This window comes from Ictidomys tridecemlineatus, chromosome 3, assembly GCF_052094955.1.
Source record: "Ictidomys tridecemlineatus isolate mIctTri1 chromosome 3, mIctTri1.hap1, whole genome shotgun sequence".
Classification (NCBI taxonomy): Eukaryota; Metazoa; Chordata; class Mammalia; order Rodentia; family Sciuridae; genus Ictidomys; species Ictidomys tridecemlineatus.
The window spans coordinates 187,346,692-187,361,867 of NC_135479.1; the positions used below are offsets into that span (position 1 = coordinate 187,346,692).

Here is a 15,176-nt window from a genome sequence, read left to right on the forward strand (position 1 = left end):
AATTGCTCTGAGAATTGAGATAACATTGTAAAATATGCTTAGATACAAAATATGTGCTCAGTGAGTTAGTTGTGTTTAAAATAATTATCATTTATTTTAACTGTCATGTGCTGAATCTGTGTTTTTTAATTCTATGAAATCAGGAGTGCAGGATCTGAAGAGGTGCTGTCATGAACCTTCTGCTTGATAGTCCCCCATTGTGTCCCGTCTTTGACCTTGCATCTTCTGAGCATCACTGTGTGTCTGTTTCCCTTTTTTGCAGGCATGCTCTTAATTAGGTTCTGTTCTCTTGTTATTCTTCTACCTTGAGAATAACACCTTTTCATGACTTTTCTTGCACTTAAGTCCAAATGCTCTCTATCTTCTCAGACATCTTATATTCACTGGAGTAGATTGGGTAGTGTTAGTAGAAAGACTGCTTTTAACTGATGTTCTTCAAGCCTGTGGAGAGGTGGCTGAAACATCAGTTACTCTATGAACTAAGACTGTGGGATACTACTTAATTTTACCCTCCTTTTTGATCCTTAACTAATTTCAGGTCATTAGAAAAAAAACCTTTAAGCATATTATTAAAGAGATAGATAGAATAACAGAAAACCAAGGAAGTTTAAAACAGCCAAATACCTTCATTTAAACTCATAAATGAGTAAATTAGAGAAAAATTGCTCTTGGGTCCCCTAGCTTTTAAAATGAAAGTATAGTATTATTTAATACATATATGTTACATACATATTAAAATATGAAAGGAATTGTGCTATGTGCTGAATATGTCTTTGTTAATTCTATGAAATTTTACCATTTATAGTCTAGGTGAATTGACTTCGTTCACTTGGAATTGTAGAGTGGCAATAAAGGAAAGGGAAAGAAATTAATGTTTTTGGAGTGAATTGGGGATGAATGAATGTTGTCTTTGGCAATAATAAGCTATCGATAATTTGGAAAGTCTTTAGGACAAATATATAGGTGGATGCTCCCCAAAAGATTATTAATCAATGAAGTGGAACAAACTATGTTATAGGTGCATACATGAATATTTCACAATGAACCACACTATTGTGTATAATTATAATGCACTAATAAAAACATTAAAATATGTATTACTTCCTATTTTAACTTTTAAAAACTTTTCAATTCAACCGATAAACATGAGACTTAGCTGAGTATATTTCTATAAAACTTGAATAAAATGTACTGCAGGGAAGCCCCTAAATGAGATACAAACCAAAGTAAAATCAAACTCTGATATAAAAGATTTATAGCCTTTTTTTTTTTCTCCCTCTAAGCAAATCAGCTCAACAGAAGCAAAGATCAAATCAGTTTCCTTGTGAATTTCTGGTTGCTTCCTTGTGTCCTGACTTAGATAATGAGCTGAGCTCTTGCTCTTGATTCCTCTTCATGCAGAAGGCAGCCAGCGAGTCCTCCTCCGCCTCCGCGGCCGATTTCTCCCCCGCACACCTATGGCTACATTTCAGGACCCCTGGTCTCAGATATGGATACGGATGCGCCAGAAGAGGAAGAAGATGAAGCCGACATGGAAGTTGCCAAAATGCAAACTAGAAGGCTTTTATTGCGTGGGCTTGAGCAGACCCCTGCCTCAAGCGTTGGGGACCTGGAGAGCTCTGTCACTGGGTCCATGATCAACGGCTGGGGTTCAGCCTCAGAGGAGGACAACATCTCCAGTGGGCGTTCCAGTGTTAGTTCTTCCGATGGCTCCTTTTTCACTGATGCTGATTTTGCCCAGGCAGTGGCAGCAGCTGCAGAGTATGCTGGTCTGAAAGTGGCGCGAAGGCAGATGCAGGATGCTGGTGGTAAGTCGGGCACTTTCCCCAAGCCACAAAGATAGCTCAATGTGTGTGCATTAATGCTGGTTAGCACCTATGGTCTGGTGTCTAATTTATTTTTAATTGAGTAAGGAAACCAAAGTCCAAGAATATAATTTATTTGTATTATTTTCTTTCTTTCCTTCCTTTTTTTTTCATCAAACTTTTAAACTCTGCATTTATTGAATAAATGCTATATAATGAGAGTAAAAAGAAGCTAATTCAAATGTCCTCATTTTAAGTATAATTGTATAAATATATATGACTGTATATCTGTGTGTCTGTTTCACACTGATCGGTCTAGTTTCTTTAAAGTATGTATTTACTCAGTTAAATGAGCTTTGTGTTGCTCAATGCATAGTATGTATAAAGTAACCCAGATAAAATTTATCATGATAATTCTTTTATTTCATTTAATCAGATGTTCTGTCAAAGAAATATTTACATATCCAGGTGAGACAGTCAGCCATTGGAAAATAGGCTATTTCTTTTTGAAACTCATTTCCTCGTGGCTTTTCAAACTAGAATATTAATTTAATTGGGAAAAATTAAAGATTTGGATAACACACACACATTTGCAAGCATAAATATTTTTCCTCTTTGATCTAATAATTGAGAGAGCAGGTTAATCCAGATGCACATTATAAATTTTCTGTTTCCCTTTCTCATTGCCAGTAACCTATTTTTAATGGGAATGTATCTCTTATTATGTTTTAACCCATTTTTGCTTATTGCCTTCTCCTCCCAAGTATGATAAAGAAAATAATTTGAATATAAAATAGATTTTTTATATGATTTAATTTGTGTAGGATGAATATGAATACATATATTATTGTATGGTGCATGTGTGTCTGTGTGTGTGTGCACACGCATGCATGTGTACTTCTGGAGTCTAAAAATGCAAGTAGTAGAATAAAAGAATGTGGTCATCAAAAAAAGAGATAATATTTAGGAAAAAGAAAAGACTATCACAACAATTGATACTTGTTACTTAGTTGTTTTACTAACAACTACCACATTGGTAATTTTCTGTGTTTTCTAGATACTTCATTGGTCATTATTTTTCATCAGTATAGAATATTTTCAGAGAAAATTTAACTTGCATCATTAAGTCATCTCTATAAATTTTTTTATCCTGAATATATTGCAGAAAAAAAAGATTTCTAATTTTCTTCATCTTATTATTATGGAATGTATACATATATATATATATATATATGTATTTTAGTCAGGTCTATATTTTATGAAATTTAGACAAATATCTTTTCTTCCAGTAGCTGCTGAATTCAGTAAAATATGCAAACCTAATTCTCTTTCTTAATGAATAAATAACCTTATATATAGCTTTTGTTTCCCTTTCCTTTTTAATTCTCTGCTAAAAAAAAAAAATACAGGAAATTAAGCATCTCAGACTACTACTTTCAGATTGCATTAAGGGTGTTTTTCAGTTCATTAAATCAGGAAAACATAGAAATGATGTTGAAAATTCATCTGTAAAGGACCTTATGCCTCAGGGTCTATGAGCAGTGGATGGCCTTACACAATAGAATGAGTAATGGGCTTCCTCTCAGCCCTAATTCTCTGCTTTCATGGATATGTAACTTTAATTGTAATAGTCTCTATCACAGCTAAGGAGAGGTTTTGGTTTAATATTTTATTATATTGTAATTGAGTAGCATTTCTGGTTTTCTCTTGGCTCATGATTATAATGAACTAAATACATGTCTGCCTATTGCAGTGTTCTTTTCAGGAAATGGTGGTGCTCACCATGTGACTTGAAGTTAATATGAATGAATAATCCAATCACCTTGCTTCTCACTTGGCTGCATTAATGTCTATTATTTAATATGCTTGGGTTAGCATTTTTAAATGTGTTCATTTCTCTGTATGTGGCTTCTTCTGTTTATAGTCAAAATATATGTTGTCAGGTCTGTTTGAAATTTCTTATGGTACTAAGGAGTTCTGGGTTTGTGACTGGATTTTGTAGAAACCAAAATAGGGAAGGTCACCAGAAGGCCAAAGGCTCTTCATTGCCCTTCTGGGTTAAGTATGTTGTACCTGTTGTAATAGATCATCTACGTGGGAGAGCCAGAGAGTTTGATAGCACTGAAATGCACCAGTTCCCATTGGTATCTGGAGTATTGTTTCTCCAGAAATAAATAACCAAAAACTACCTCTACCTCCATCAAAACACAGTGTTTAGAAGAGTCACATTATCTAGAATCAGCAACTATCTTGAGACAGAAAAGGGATGTAAGTCATTTTGGGTTCATCTAAATATGTGAGATAGATAATTTTAGATCACCTCAAAAGAAATACATTGGATTCTGCCATCATAGAATGTCGAAAATATATATTTAGCTAAAATAAGGATGTGATTAGAACAGTTCATTCTTAGAACATGAATTTTTTATGGACTCTGACTCTTTGGAGAAAACAACAAACATTGAATATATTATGAAAAATTTTAATTAATATTTTTGTCCAAGAACATTTACTAACTCTAGTTGCAAAAATATGGGAATGTGGGGCTAGGGATATAGCTTAGTTGATAGAGTACTTGCTTCACATACGCAAGGCCCTGGGTTCAATACCCAGCACCACAAATTAAAAAAAAAAAAAATGTTTTTCTTTACCAAATAAGTATCATGAACTCTTACAGAACATAAGAAGTGATTAAAATAATAAAAGAAAAATAAAGACTGGAAATTCTTTTAGGCTTTTTTCTCTAGTGACTAGCACAGAGTGGTAAACAGCCTACTATTTGTTAGATTTTATTCAAGTGATTTTTAAAATTAGGACTGTTCCTAGCTTCAGTGTTTTGCTGTTGTTGTTTCTGTTGATAATTAATATTCACTGATGTGTCTGGCTCTGTTGCTTCTTTCCCAGGTCGCCGACATTTTCATGCATCTCAGTGCCCAAGGCCCACAAGTCCTGTGTCTACAGACAGCAACATGAGTGCTGCGGTCATGCAGAAAGCCAGACCAGCCAAGAAACAAAAACACCAGCCAGGACATCTGCGCAGAGAAGCCTACACGGATGGTAAGTCCACTGAAGAGCACCTATGAATCCCGCCTCTTTACCCTGCCTCTCTGGGATCAGTGAATGGGTTCACTAGCATTAGAAATTACATTAAAAATTTATTGATAGTAAGTGTCACATTATGTACAGGAGTGATCTACTTCCATAGCTTGTCAAGCACCTCTAGCCCTTATTGTTTTCTAATAAATTGATTATTTAAGAACAAGTGTATACCTTTAATATTTTGAAGTTTTCATTTTTCAAACAATTGGATGTGACTATATTTGAAATAATGGCAGAGGATTGACTTTTGTCAGATTCCTCCAAAGTATCTCTAATTTTTTTTTCATTTTACTTTTTTTACAACATAACATTCAAACAGAAGACAATACATTTGTGTGAATATTAATTCTACCCACAGTGGTAACACCACCCAGTTATTTTGTGCACCAAAAGGCAAATCAAATCATCTTCTTCATGCCTTCACATACGATATCGACTCTCACTGAAGAGGGGCTGCTTGTATTCTCAAGGGAGCATGGGAGGAGAATGCAAACCACTGTGATGTTGTCTAGAGAAAGACTTTAATGAAAGTGCCTCAGGTGGCCCAGCATTTATTAAACCGCCACCTTCTCATTTTATAACACAACGCCACGGGCTTCGTCGGAAATGCATGTAAGATAAATTCTCTCCAACTCACCCACCTTGTCAAGTTTTCTAAATTTGCTAAAGGGGTGGGGGACGAAGAGTGTCACAGGCACAGTTCCCCCACCTCCTGGTCCTCTGCAACCACAATCTGATTAGGACTTTCATTACAAGTCAGCAATTTTTCAAAAAGGGCATCATTTGCCATTATCATATGAAAGCCTAATATTATAGATCCTTATCCAAGGTTACGAGGAGGGTTTTCTGAGGTACTTCTCCCTGTGATTCCTGCCACTTGACAGAAAAATTTAATACAAAGCTCACAGCACGATGAGCACAAGTAATTTTGCAATGAGTGGCTGTCCGGGCTATTATCTGTACTTTATTCTGAGTACTTTCTCTCACTAGCATCTATCTGATATTAGACTACATTAAATACTGGCGTGACACAGCGCACCTGGGCCTCCTGGCTTCCGCCCAGGACTCTTTTGTCAGTGAAACTGAGCTGTCAGAATATTATCTGATTTTGAAGGGTTATTACAGTGGCTTTGTGCGTGTTTGCTTCTGTGAGGGGACAAACACTAGGTGTAAATTCCCCAACTCTACCAGCCATTTTACATTTATGGGATCCCTGTAATGCCATTTTACAAGTTTTATGACTGTTTTATCAATTTTTATTATCTTGAAGAGAGTGCTCCTAACTGGAAAACTGGCCAACATGGAGCCTGGATGTAAACACATCTAAATTGAATGCATAAAGGAAAATCTGCCTAAAGCAGATCTTTCCACCTCTTATTTATGTGTGTTTCTTTGGGAAACATGGCATTGAATAATGCCCCCTGAAAATGTTTTAAGTAATGCAAACATGCCAAGTTGAAAAATACAGCATTGTAGTTATGAATTACACTGTGCTTGAAAATTGTTATCTGTATTTATTGTCCTCATTCCCCAGTACTTATTTCAGTGTGTTTAATAATTAAATGTAAATTCTAACTAATCCCTGAATAATAACTTAAATTGAATGATGAAGCACACAAGTTTTTTTTTTTTTAATTTAATTTCAGGAATACCAAAGAACTATATTGAAACATGTGTAAAGCCAAAAAGTTAATCTGAAACATTATTTGGATTTCTAATTGCTTATTTCACAAAAGTGATTATGCAAAATTATCATAGTACATACTTTAATATAGAAGCTAATAATTATTTTCTTTAGGTAACAAAATTAGATCAAATGGAGAAATAACTAAAACTGTTTTTAAATTATATATTTAACTTCCCTTCAACATTTTGCTAAGTTATGCTTATTATACTAATATTTCTTGAATTTAATTCAGTGTGTTTACTGGTGGGTAGGAGAAAAAGTAATAAAGCTATATTTTATACATATCCCAGCATGCACATCAATTAATTAAAACCACAAAAATGCAGATATTTCTTAATGCATCAAATAAAAGAAATTCATGTATCCCCATACTCCATAGCGCTAGAGATTGAACCCAGGGCCTCAGATAGGTGAGGCAAGAGTCTACCACTGAGCTACCTACCCCCTCTGAAATGTACATAGTCTTAATGGCTATGGGTATGACAGGAAGAAAAGTCATTTTCTCACAAACTCTTTTATCAACTTACTACATTATATTTTTTAAACATATACTCACAAACCATTCTACAATGAAGCTCAAAGCAGACAAAATTTGTATAATAATTTAAAAGGAGAAGTGGGAAGGAGATAGAATTTAAAAAGCTTACAATTGTTAGAATGTGAATTCCACGTATCAGTAAGATATGGAAGGTTTGTTGGCTTTTCTTTTTTTCTGAATGTAATGCATAGACTCATGGATGAGCTTGATTATAGTTTATAGATTTATGTCCACTGTCTAGAACATGATGTATCAGTTTTGCATTTGTAGCTCTTTTACTTTGTAAACTTAGTTCAAATTCTGTATTCCCTTGGTAGAATTTTTGTAAACTCTATGAAGAAGAATAAAGAGTAACTTGGAACTGAGAGAGTGATCTGGAATGAGTCTTCTCAGTCCCCATAGTAGTTGCTAAGGCTGCCAAAATAATCTACCAAAGATTGGGTGACTTAAACAACAGACATTTCTTTCCTGAGCTCTAGAGGTTAGAAGATCACTAAGAAGGTGACAGCAGGGTTGGTGTCTTGGGAAGCCTCTCTGGCTTCAAGATGAGGGTATTGTCCCTGTGTCTTACATAATCTTCCAACTGCGTGTATCTGTGTCCCTATCTCCACTTCTTAGAATGTCTTTGGGTAGATGAAAACTCACACCAGAGAATTCATCTTAATAACTTCTCTAGAGACTCCAAATACAGTCACATTCTGAAGTATGGGGAGTTAGGACTTTTTGATATGAATTTTAGGGGGACATATTCTGGTCCCTAAGATTCTACCAGCCCCTCCAGAATGCTTGCATTGTGGGACTGCTGAATGCAAGGCATCGGCATCGTGCTTCACACCACAGTCAGACTGACAGGCAGCATCTGATTATTTATTTATTTCATATTTGCCACGTTCAAGTTTAACCCAGATGGAGGATAGGATTAAAATATATGAATATTTATCAGCTGAAGTCTTATGGAGTTAAAGCCAAGCACAAGTGCATTTCTAGGACCTTCTAATAGATTCTTCCCACCCCCTCTTTTCAACCTTTCCAATACATTTACATACTTGATTTAAAAACCAAATCTACGTTATTTCTCTAGCTGTACTTTTCATAAATTATAAATTTACCACACTCTTTGGAATGATGTTATTTTGACTTGATTTATCATTAATTACAAGGTCTTGGGACTTTAAGCAGTTAAATAAATAGGGTGCAGAATCTCTATAGTGAGTTAATGCTGTGCTGGCAGAATTGTCTGCATACACATGTTCTTACATATTTCTGTACATGCTATATAATTTGTTATTTAGAGTCTTGTGTAAGAAGTGAGTTAGTATTCTTATATAAAGAAAGAACACACACACACACACACACACACACACACACACACACACATGTAAATCAGGTCCATTATCCCAGTTCTTAAACCCAATTTGAACTACTTTATGACATGAATTACGTGAAAAAACTATTTCACATAGGTGTATTGTTTACATGTGATTATACCTGGTTTGAGTTCATAATCATTTTATAATCCTAAATAATTTCTTGGGCAAACATGTTTATATGAGAAATTAAACCTGCTAGCATTCCTCTATAATTGTCAATTAAACATGGTGACGATTATATACAGGAATTGGAATCTTTAAATCATCACTGAGTTCTACTTTTGACCTGTGTTACAGACAGCACCTAATGGAACATGTGGTAATAGGTTGTGTCTTAAGAGTTATATGTTCCCAAGACTTTGTATGATCTTGTGTTAGTGGTAATTGTTAGATTTGATAGCTGATAAACACAGATAATTTGTGATTTGATGGTAGTGGCTTTTACTCATCTGTTTCCTGATAACCTGAGTTTACAATCTGGTTTATGTTTACAGTAAATAGAGAGTAGAGAAATGCATCTACAGTTAGAGTATGCTCTGAATGAGGATTTTTCCCTTCCTCTTGTTTTTAGTCCTAGGTTCAATCTGAATTTAAAGCACTCTGCCTTGGGTCTCCTGCCTTTAGGCCCTTCATTATGGTCTGGTTTTTAACTCTTTCTGTTAACTTGATCAACAAGTAGCAGAGGGAGGACTTATCTAGGACACATCTTGTACTTATTTTTAAGTAATATTTTTGAAAAATCCACTGAAATAATGGACAAAGGGAGTAATTCAGGTACTAGTAACAGTGGCAATCCATGTTGCAAGACAGAATGCTTAGAATTTTAACATCAGAGAGAAATTAGTACTGTTGGCTCTACTTTGGCCACCATATTAACTACTATGTTGAGGCTATTGATATGACACTTGAACATGTTAAGCCCCTGAAAGCCAACAACAAGAAATTGAAATTAAAACTTTGATCACTTTTTATAATGGGTTCTCAAGTACAGCAGCTGGTACTAAAAAAAAAAAAAAAAATGTGAGTTCAAGCTGCTTCTTTCAAAGACCAATGCCATGAATCCTAATGCCTTAAGCTTTAGCCTATAATGTCAAGAGAAAATTAGTTAAGAAAATCTTACAATTTTTTAGGAAAAAATAAGGGTTCATTTATTATTTTTTAAATATAAGAATAGACTCTTAGATTAAAACTGATGCTTTCTAGGTCCTTCAATATACTATTGTAAAAATCTTCAAGTCACAATTTTAACGTTTAAGTTTCTCATATTGGTACATGTAAATGATAGTTGGTAGACCATTGTCAGTAATAATAAAATAATTGGAAATAGCCTACATATTCCTCTGAAGACATTGGCTAAATTAATTATATATTAATAGAACAAATTGTTATGAAAACTTCTCAAAAAAGTATGTATTTATAAAAAATATATGATTACATGGTAAATAGAAAAAAAAAGTACAATCCAATTCATGTATTAAACACAGAAGGCTATATACTTGTGTCTGGCACAATCTATCAGGCTTGACATCTGTGGATTATCAGGTAAGCACTATATTTAATCCCAAGTGTGACCATTTTTGGTGGTCCTTGACTGTGAATGCTGCTTCTTTGAGTTTATGACTTGGCCACCCTGTTTTTGTTGTTGTTGTTGTTTGTTTGTTTGTTTAAATAAATCACAGTGGAATGCTTTACAATTCTTATTATACATATACAGCACAATTTTTCATATCTCTGGTTATATACAAAGTATATTCACACCAATTCCTGTCTTCATACATGTACTTTGGATAATGATGTCCATCACATTCCACCATCCTTACTAATTCCCTTCCCCCTCCTTTTCCCTCCCACCCCTCTGCCCTATCTAGAGTTCCTCTATTCCTCCCATGCTCCCTCTCCCTACCCCACTATGAGTCAGCCTCCTTATATCAGATAAAACATTTGACATTTGTTTTTTGGGATTGGCTAACTTCACTTAGCATTATCTTCTCCAATGCCATCCATTTACCTGCAAATACCATGATTTTATTCTCTTTTATTGCTGAGTAATATTCCATTGTGTATATATGCCACTTTTTTTATCCGTTCATTTACTGAAGGACATCTATGTTGATTCCACAGTTTAGCTATTGTGAACTGTGCTGCTAGAAACATGGATGTGGCTGTATCCCTGTGGTATGATGTTTTTAAGTCTTTTGGGTATAGATCAAGGAGAGGGTAGCTGGGTCAAATGGTGGATCCATTCTAAGTTTTCTAAAGAATTTCCATCCTGCTTTGCATATTGGCTGCACCAATATGCAGTCCCACCAGCAATGTATGAGTGTACCTTTTTCCCCACATCCTCGCCAACACTTATTATTGTTTGTATTCATAATAGCTGCCATTCTGACAGGAGTAAGATGATATCTTAGAGTAGTTTTGATTTACAATTCTTTAATTGCTAGAGATGATGAACATTTTTCCATATATTTGTTGATTGATTATGTATCCTCTTCTGAGAAGTGTCTGTTCAGGTCCTTGGCCCATTTATTGATTGGGTTATTTGTTTTTTCGGTGCTTACCTTTTTGAATTCTTTATATACCCTAAAGATTAGTGCTCTATCTGATGTGTGAGGGGTAAAATTTGCTCCCAAGATGTAGGTTCTCTGTTCACCTCACAGATTGTTTCTTTTACTGAGATGAAACTTTTTAGTTTGATTCCATCCTATTTATTGATTATTGGTTTTAATTCTTATGCTATAGGAGTCTTATTAAGGAAGTTGGGGCCTAATCCCACATGATGAATATTAGGGCCTACTTTTTCTTCTATTAGATGCAGAGTCTCTGGTTTAATTCCTAGATCCTTGATCCACTTTGAGTTGAGTTTTGTGCAAGGTGAGAGATAGGGGTTTAATTTCATTTTGTTGCATATGGATTTCCAGCTTTCCCAGCACCATTTGTTGAAGATGATATCTTTTCTTCAATGTATGTTCTTGGCACATTTGTCTAATATAAGATAATTGTAATTTTGTGGGTTAGTCTCTATGTCCTCTATTCTGTACCACTGGTCTACCAGTCTGTTTTGGTGCCAGTACCATGCTGCTTTTGTTATTATTGCTCTGTAATATAGTTTAAGGTCTGGTATAGTCATGCCACCTGCTTCACTCTTCGTGCTAAGGATGCTTTAGCTATTCTGGTGGGTCTCTTATTTTTTCAGATGAATTTTGTGATTGTTTTTTCTATTTCTATGAGGAATGCCATTGGGATTTTGATAAAATTGCATCAAATCTGTATAGTGCTTTTGGTAGTATTGGTCATTTTGATAATATAAATTCTGCCTATCCAAGAGTAAGGTAGATCTTTCCATCTTCTAAGGTCTTCTTTTATTTCTTTCTTTAGGGTTCTGTGGTTTTCATTGTATAGATCTTTCACCTCTTTCATTAAGTTGTTTCCCAAGTATCTTATGTTTCTTTGAGGTTATTTTAAATGGGGCAGTTTTCCTCATTTCCTTCTCAGAGGATTTGTCACTGATATACAGAAATGCCTTTGATTTATGGGAGTTGAATTTATATCCTGCTACTTTGCTGAATTTATTTACTAGATCTAGAAGTTTTCTGGTGGAGCTTTTTGGCCTTCCAGGTATAGAATCATATCATCAGCAAATAGTGCTAATTTAAGTTCTTCTTTTCCTATACACATCCCTTTAATTTCTTTCGTCTGTCTAACTGCCACTGTTTCAAGAACTATGTTAAAATAGAAGTGGTGAAAGAGGGCATTCCTGTCTTGTTCCAGTTTTTAGAGAGAATGCCTTTAATTTTTCTCTATTTAGAATGATGCTAGCCTGAGGCTTAGCATAGATAGCCTTTACAATGCTGAGATATGTTCCTGTTATCCCTAGCTTTTCTAGTGTTTTGAACATGTAAAAGTGCTATATTTTGGGGAATGGTCTATAGAAAATAGTACAGATTGATTACTCTGTAAAATCAACATTGAAGATTTGAAATGCAGATGGGAGCTACTAAATGTTGTAATTTTAAATTTAAATTCTTAAAAATGTTTAAAATTTTTTACTATGTAAATGTATTTTTTTGCTTAAAATCTTAAAGTACTAAATATTTAATAAATGTTTTATGAATACTTTTTAGGCTGTTTATTGTAGACATCTCTAAAGACATGACTGAAAACATAATTATGTTGTTAATTCCCAAATCTCTGTTTCTCTGGTTTTGACACTCTTGAAATTCAGATTTTATATGGATTTACCTATCCTACATCTCTATCTGGCTATCTCTAAAGCTCCTCCCATTCACTTTTCTAAAACTGAGCTCACACTCTTTCTTCATAAACATCTCTTCCTTATTCCTACATTCCATACTTTCGGTGATGTTTTTCTCATCAACTTAGCCATCTATGGCTAAAGTCCTTAAAGTCATCTTACGTTCCCTTCACCCCCCCTCCAAGCTATATTCCATTGATCATTAGGTGATATTGCTTTCCTTCCTCAGTGTCTCAAGATGCTTTTCATTTGAACAACCACCAACATTGTTCCATTTTCTGTCATTACTTAAATGAGCAATCATAATAACATTATGGCCTCCCAAAGTGAAACTTTTTCTAATTTTAATCCATCCTTCATACCATAGCTCAAACAATCTAACCTGTAAAAACCTGTTCATAATCTTCTACTAATTTATCAAATATTATTAAGACATATCTACCTTTCCTCCCTGGAATGTTTATGATTCATTTTAAAAGGGTGTACTGGCCGGTCATGGTGGCACATGCCTGTAATCTCAGTGTCTCAGGAGGCTGAGGCAGGAGGATCACGAATTCAAAGCCAGCCTCAGCAAAAGCAAGGTGCTAAGCAACTCAGTGAAACCTTGTCTCTAAATAAAATATAAAATAGGGCTGGGGTTGTGGCTCAGTGGTTGAGTGCCCCGGAGTTCAATCCCCAGTACCAAAAAATAAAAAATAAATAAAAGAGTGTACTGTTTAAATAAAACAAATACTTTCTAGTTATCAAATGTTATGCCTACTTTCATTCTTGTATATGTCTATAATGTAAGAAATTAAATTAATTTATTATTTAAATATAGCTATGAATATATATATATACATATATTATACACCATATATATGAAGAAATTAATCTGTATTTATACTAGTAATTATGTGGCTTAAAACTCTCAGATCTATACAGAAGAGTCAGAGAATCCATCAATGGATGTGAGATTATAAATGTGATTAAATGAAGAAGCATAAAGAACACTAAACCAGAAATTTAGAATACAAAGACATTAGTCCTGATTCTGTTGTATTCTGCTTTTGAGATTGGAATTAGCTTTAAGACTATCTGGAGCTTTCTTGTCTACAAAACAAGAAGGGATTTAGGCTGGATTGGACAATGGCCAGTAAGTCTCAACTAAAGTGCCATGTTCACTCAATCTGGTGTGGTGTAAGAGCACTTGTATCTGGGATCAACAATATTATGCTGAAATCAATTAGGAAGTCTTGCCCTAAATGGAGTAGGGGAAATTACAATACCTGTGCTCAGTACTGTCTGTCCCAGAAGATAATCTCTATGTCCCCACACTGTCATTCAGTAGTCCCTTGCTAGACAATGAGAGAACATTGAATTTGGCAGTTGTCTTATTCATTGGCTGTCTTCATCTGGTTCCTTTAAGATACAATATTTCACGGTTGAATGTGACTCCAGTAATATTTGATTATTTTCTAAGTGGCAAACTTCTTAAAATATTTTAAATATTTCTTTTTAGATCTTCCACCTCCCCCAGTGCCACCACCTGCTATAAAATCACCTACTGTCCAATCCAAGGCACAGCTGGAGGTACGACCTGTAATGGTGCCAAAACTCCCTTCTGCTGAAACCAGAACAGACAGATCGTCAGATCGAAAAGGAGGCAATTACAAGGGGAGAGAAGTATTGGACGGAAGGCAGGTTGCTGACCTGCGAACAAACCCGGGTGATCCCAGAGAAGCACAGGAACAGCAAAATGATGGGAAAGGACGAGGAAACAAGGCAGCAAAGCGAGACCTTCCACCAGCAAAGACTCATCTCATCCAAGGTACTGATTTACTTATGCATAGAAAACACAGATGAGAAAACACAGTGCAAGGCACACAGGCTACCTAGGGCTATATGAAGAGAGGTAAGATCAAGAAGTTCGCTCCTTATCATGGAGCCAGACGTGTACCCTGGCTTTTGTAAATCACACAATTATCACCTCTGTGTCCTTGGTTTTGAAATTCACTCCACCCACAACTTTTCTCCTGATCTTTAAAACCAATCGTCTACATTCTTATTGATTTTCTTTATATCTGTGTTCTTGTCAGCATCCTAATTCAAGGTGGAAATTATTTTCTCCATGAAATCTAAAGCTAAAGAATGATTTCAACAGGTTCCACAGGTGAAACAGGATATCAGATAGAGAAAATAGGCCAAACAAAACCATGAAATTGTGAAAATGAATGTTTGATGAACAGTGGTTTCCAGTTTGGTTGAAGAATAGGATGCTTAAGGCCAGGGGATAAATGGAAAATGGTAAAAATAGAAAAGGTAATTAGATTGGAAAGGCCAGAGATACTCTTCAAAAGAGTTTGGGATTTATGTTATAGGATATAGTGAGCCAATAAAGAATTTTGAGTGAGAAATAGCAATCAGATTTGACTTTAGCAAA

General features: G+C 35.0%; 1 protein-coding gene across 7 annotated transcripts in view; it reads left to right on the top strand.

Annotated features, from left to right (window-relative positions):
• Nucleotides 1-15,176, top strand: part of Robo1 (roundabout guidance receptor 1) — a 1,016,703-nt gene that overhangs the window by 993,263 nt on the left and 8,264 nt on the right. For all 7 annotated transcript variants that reach the window (XM_078044437.1, XM_078044436.1, XM_078044438.1 and 4 more), the window contains 3 exons: nucleotides 1,402-1,808; nucleotides 4,710-4,862; nucleotides 14,256-14,564. In XM_078044437.1, coding sequence (XP_077900563.1) covers nucleotides 1,402-1,808; nucleotides 4,710-4,862; nucleotides 14,256-14,564 — 869 coding nt within the window. The remainder of the gene's footprint in view (nucleotides 1-1,401; nucleotides 1,809-4,709; nucleotides 4,863-14,255; nucleotides 14,565-15,176) is intronic.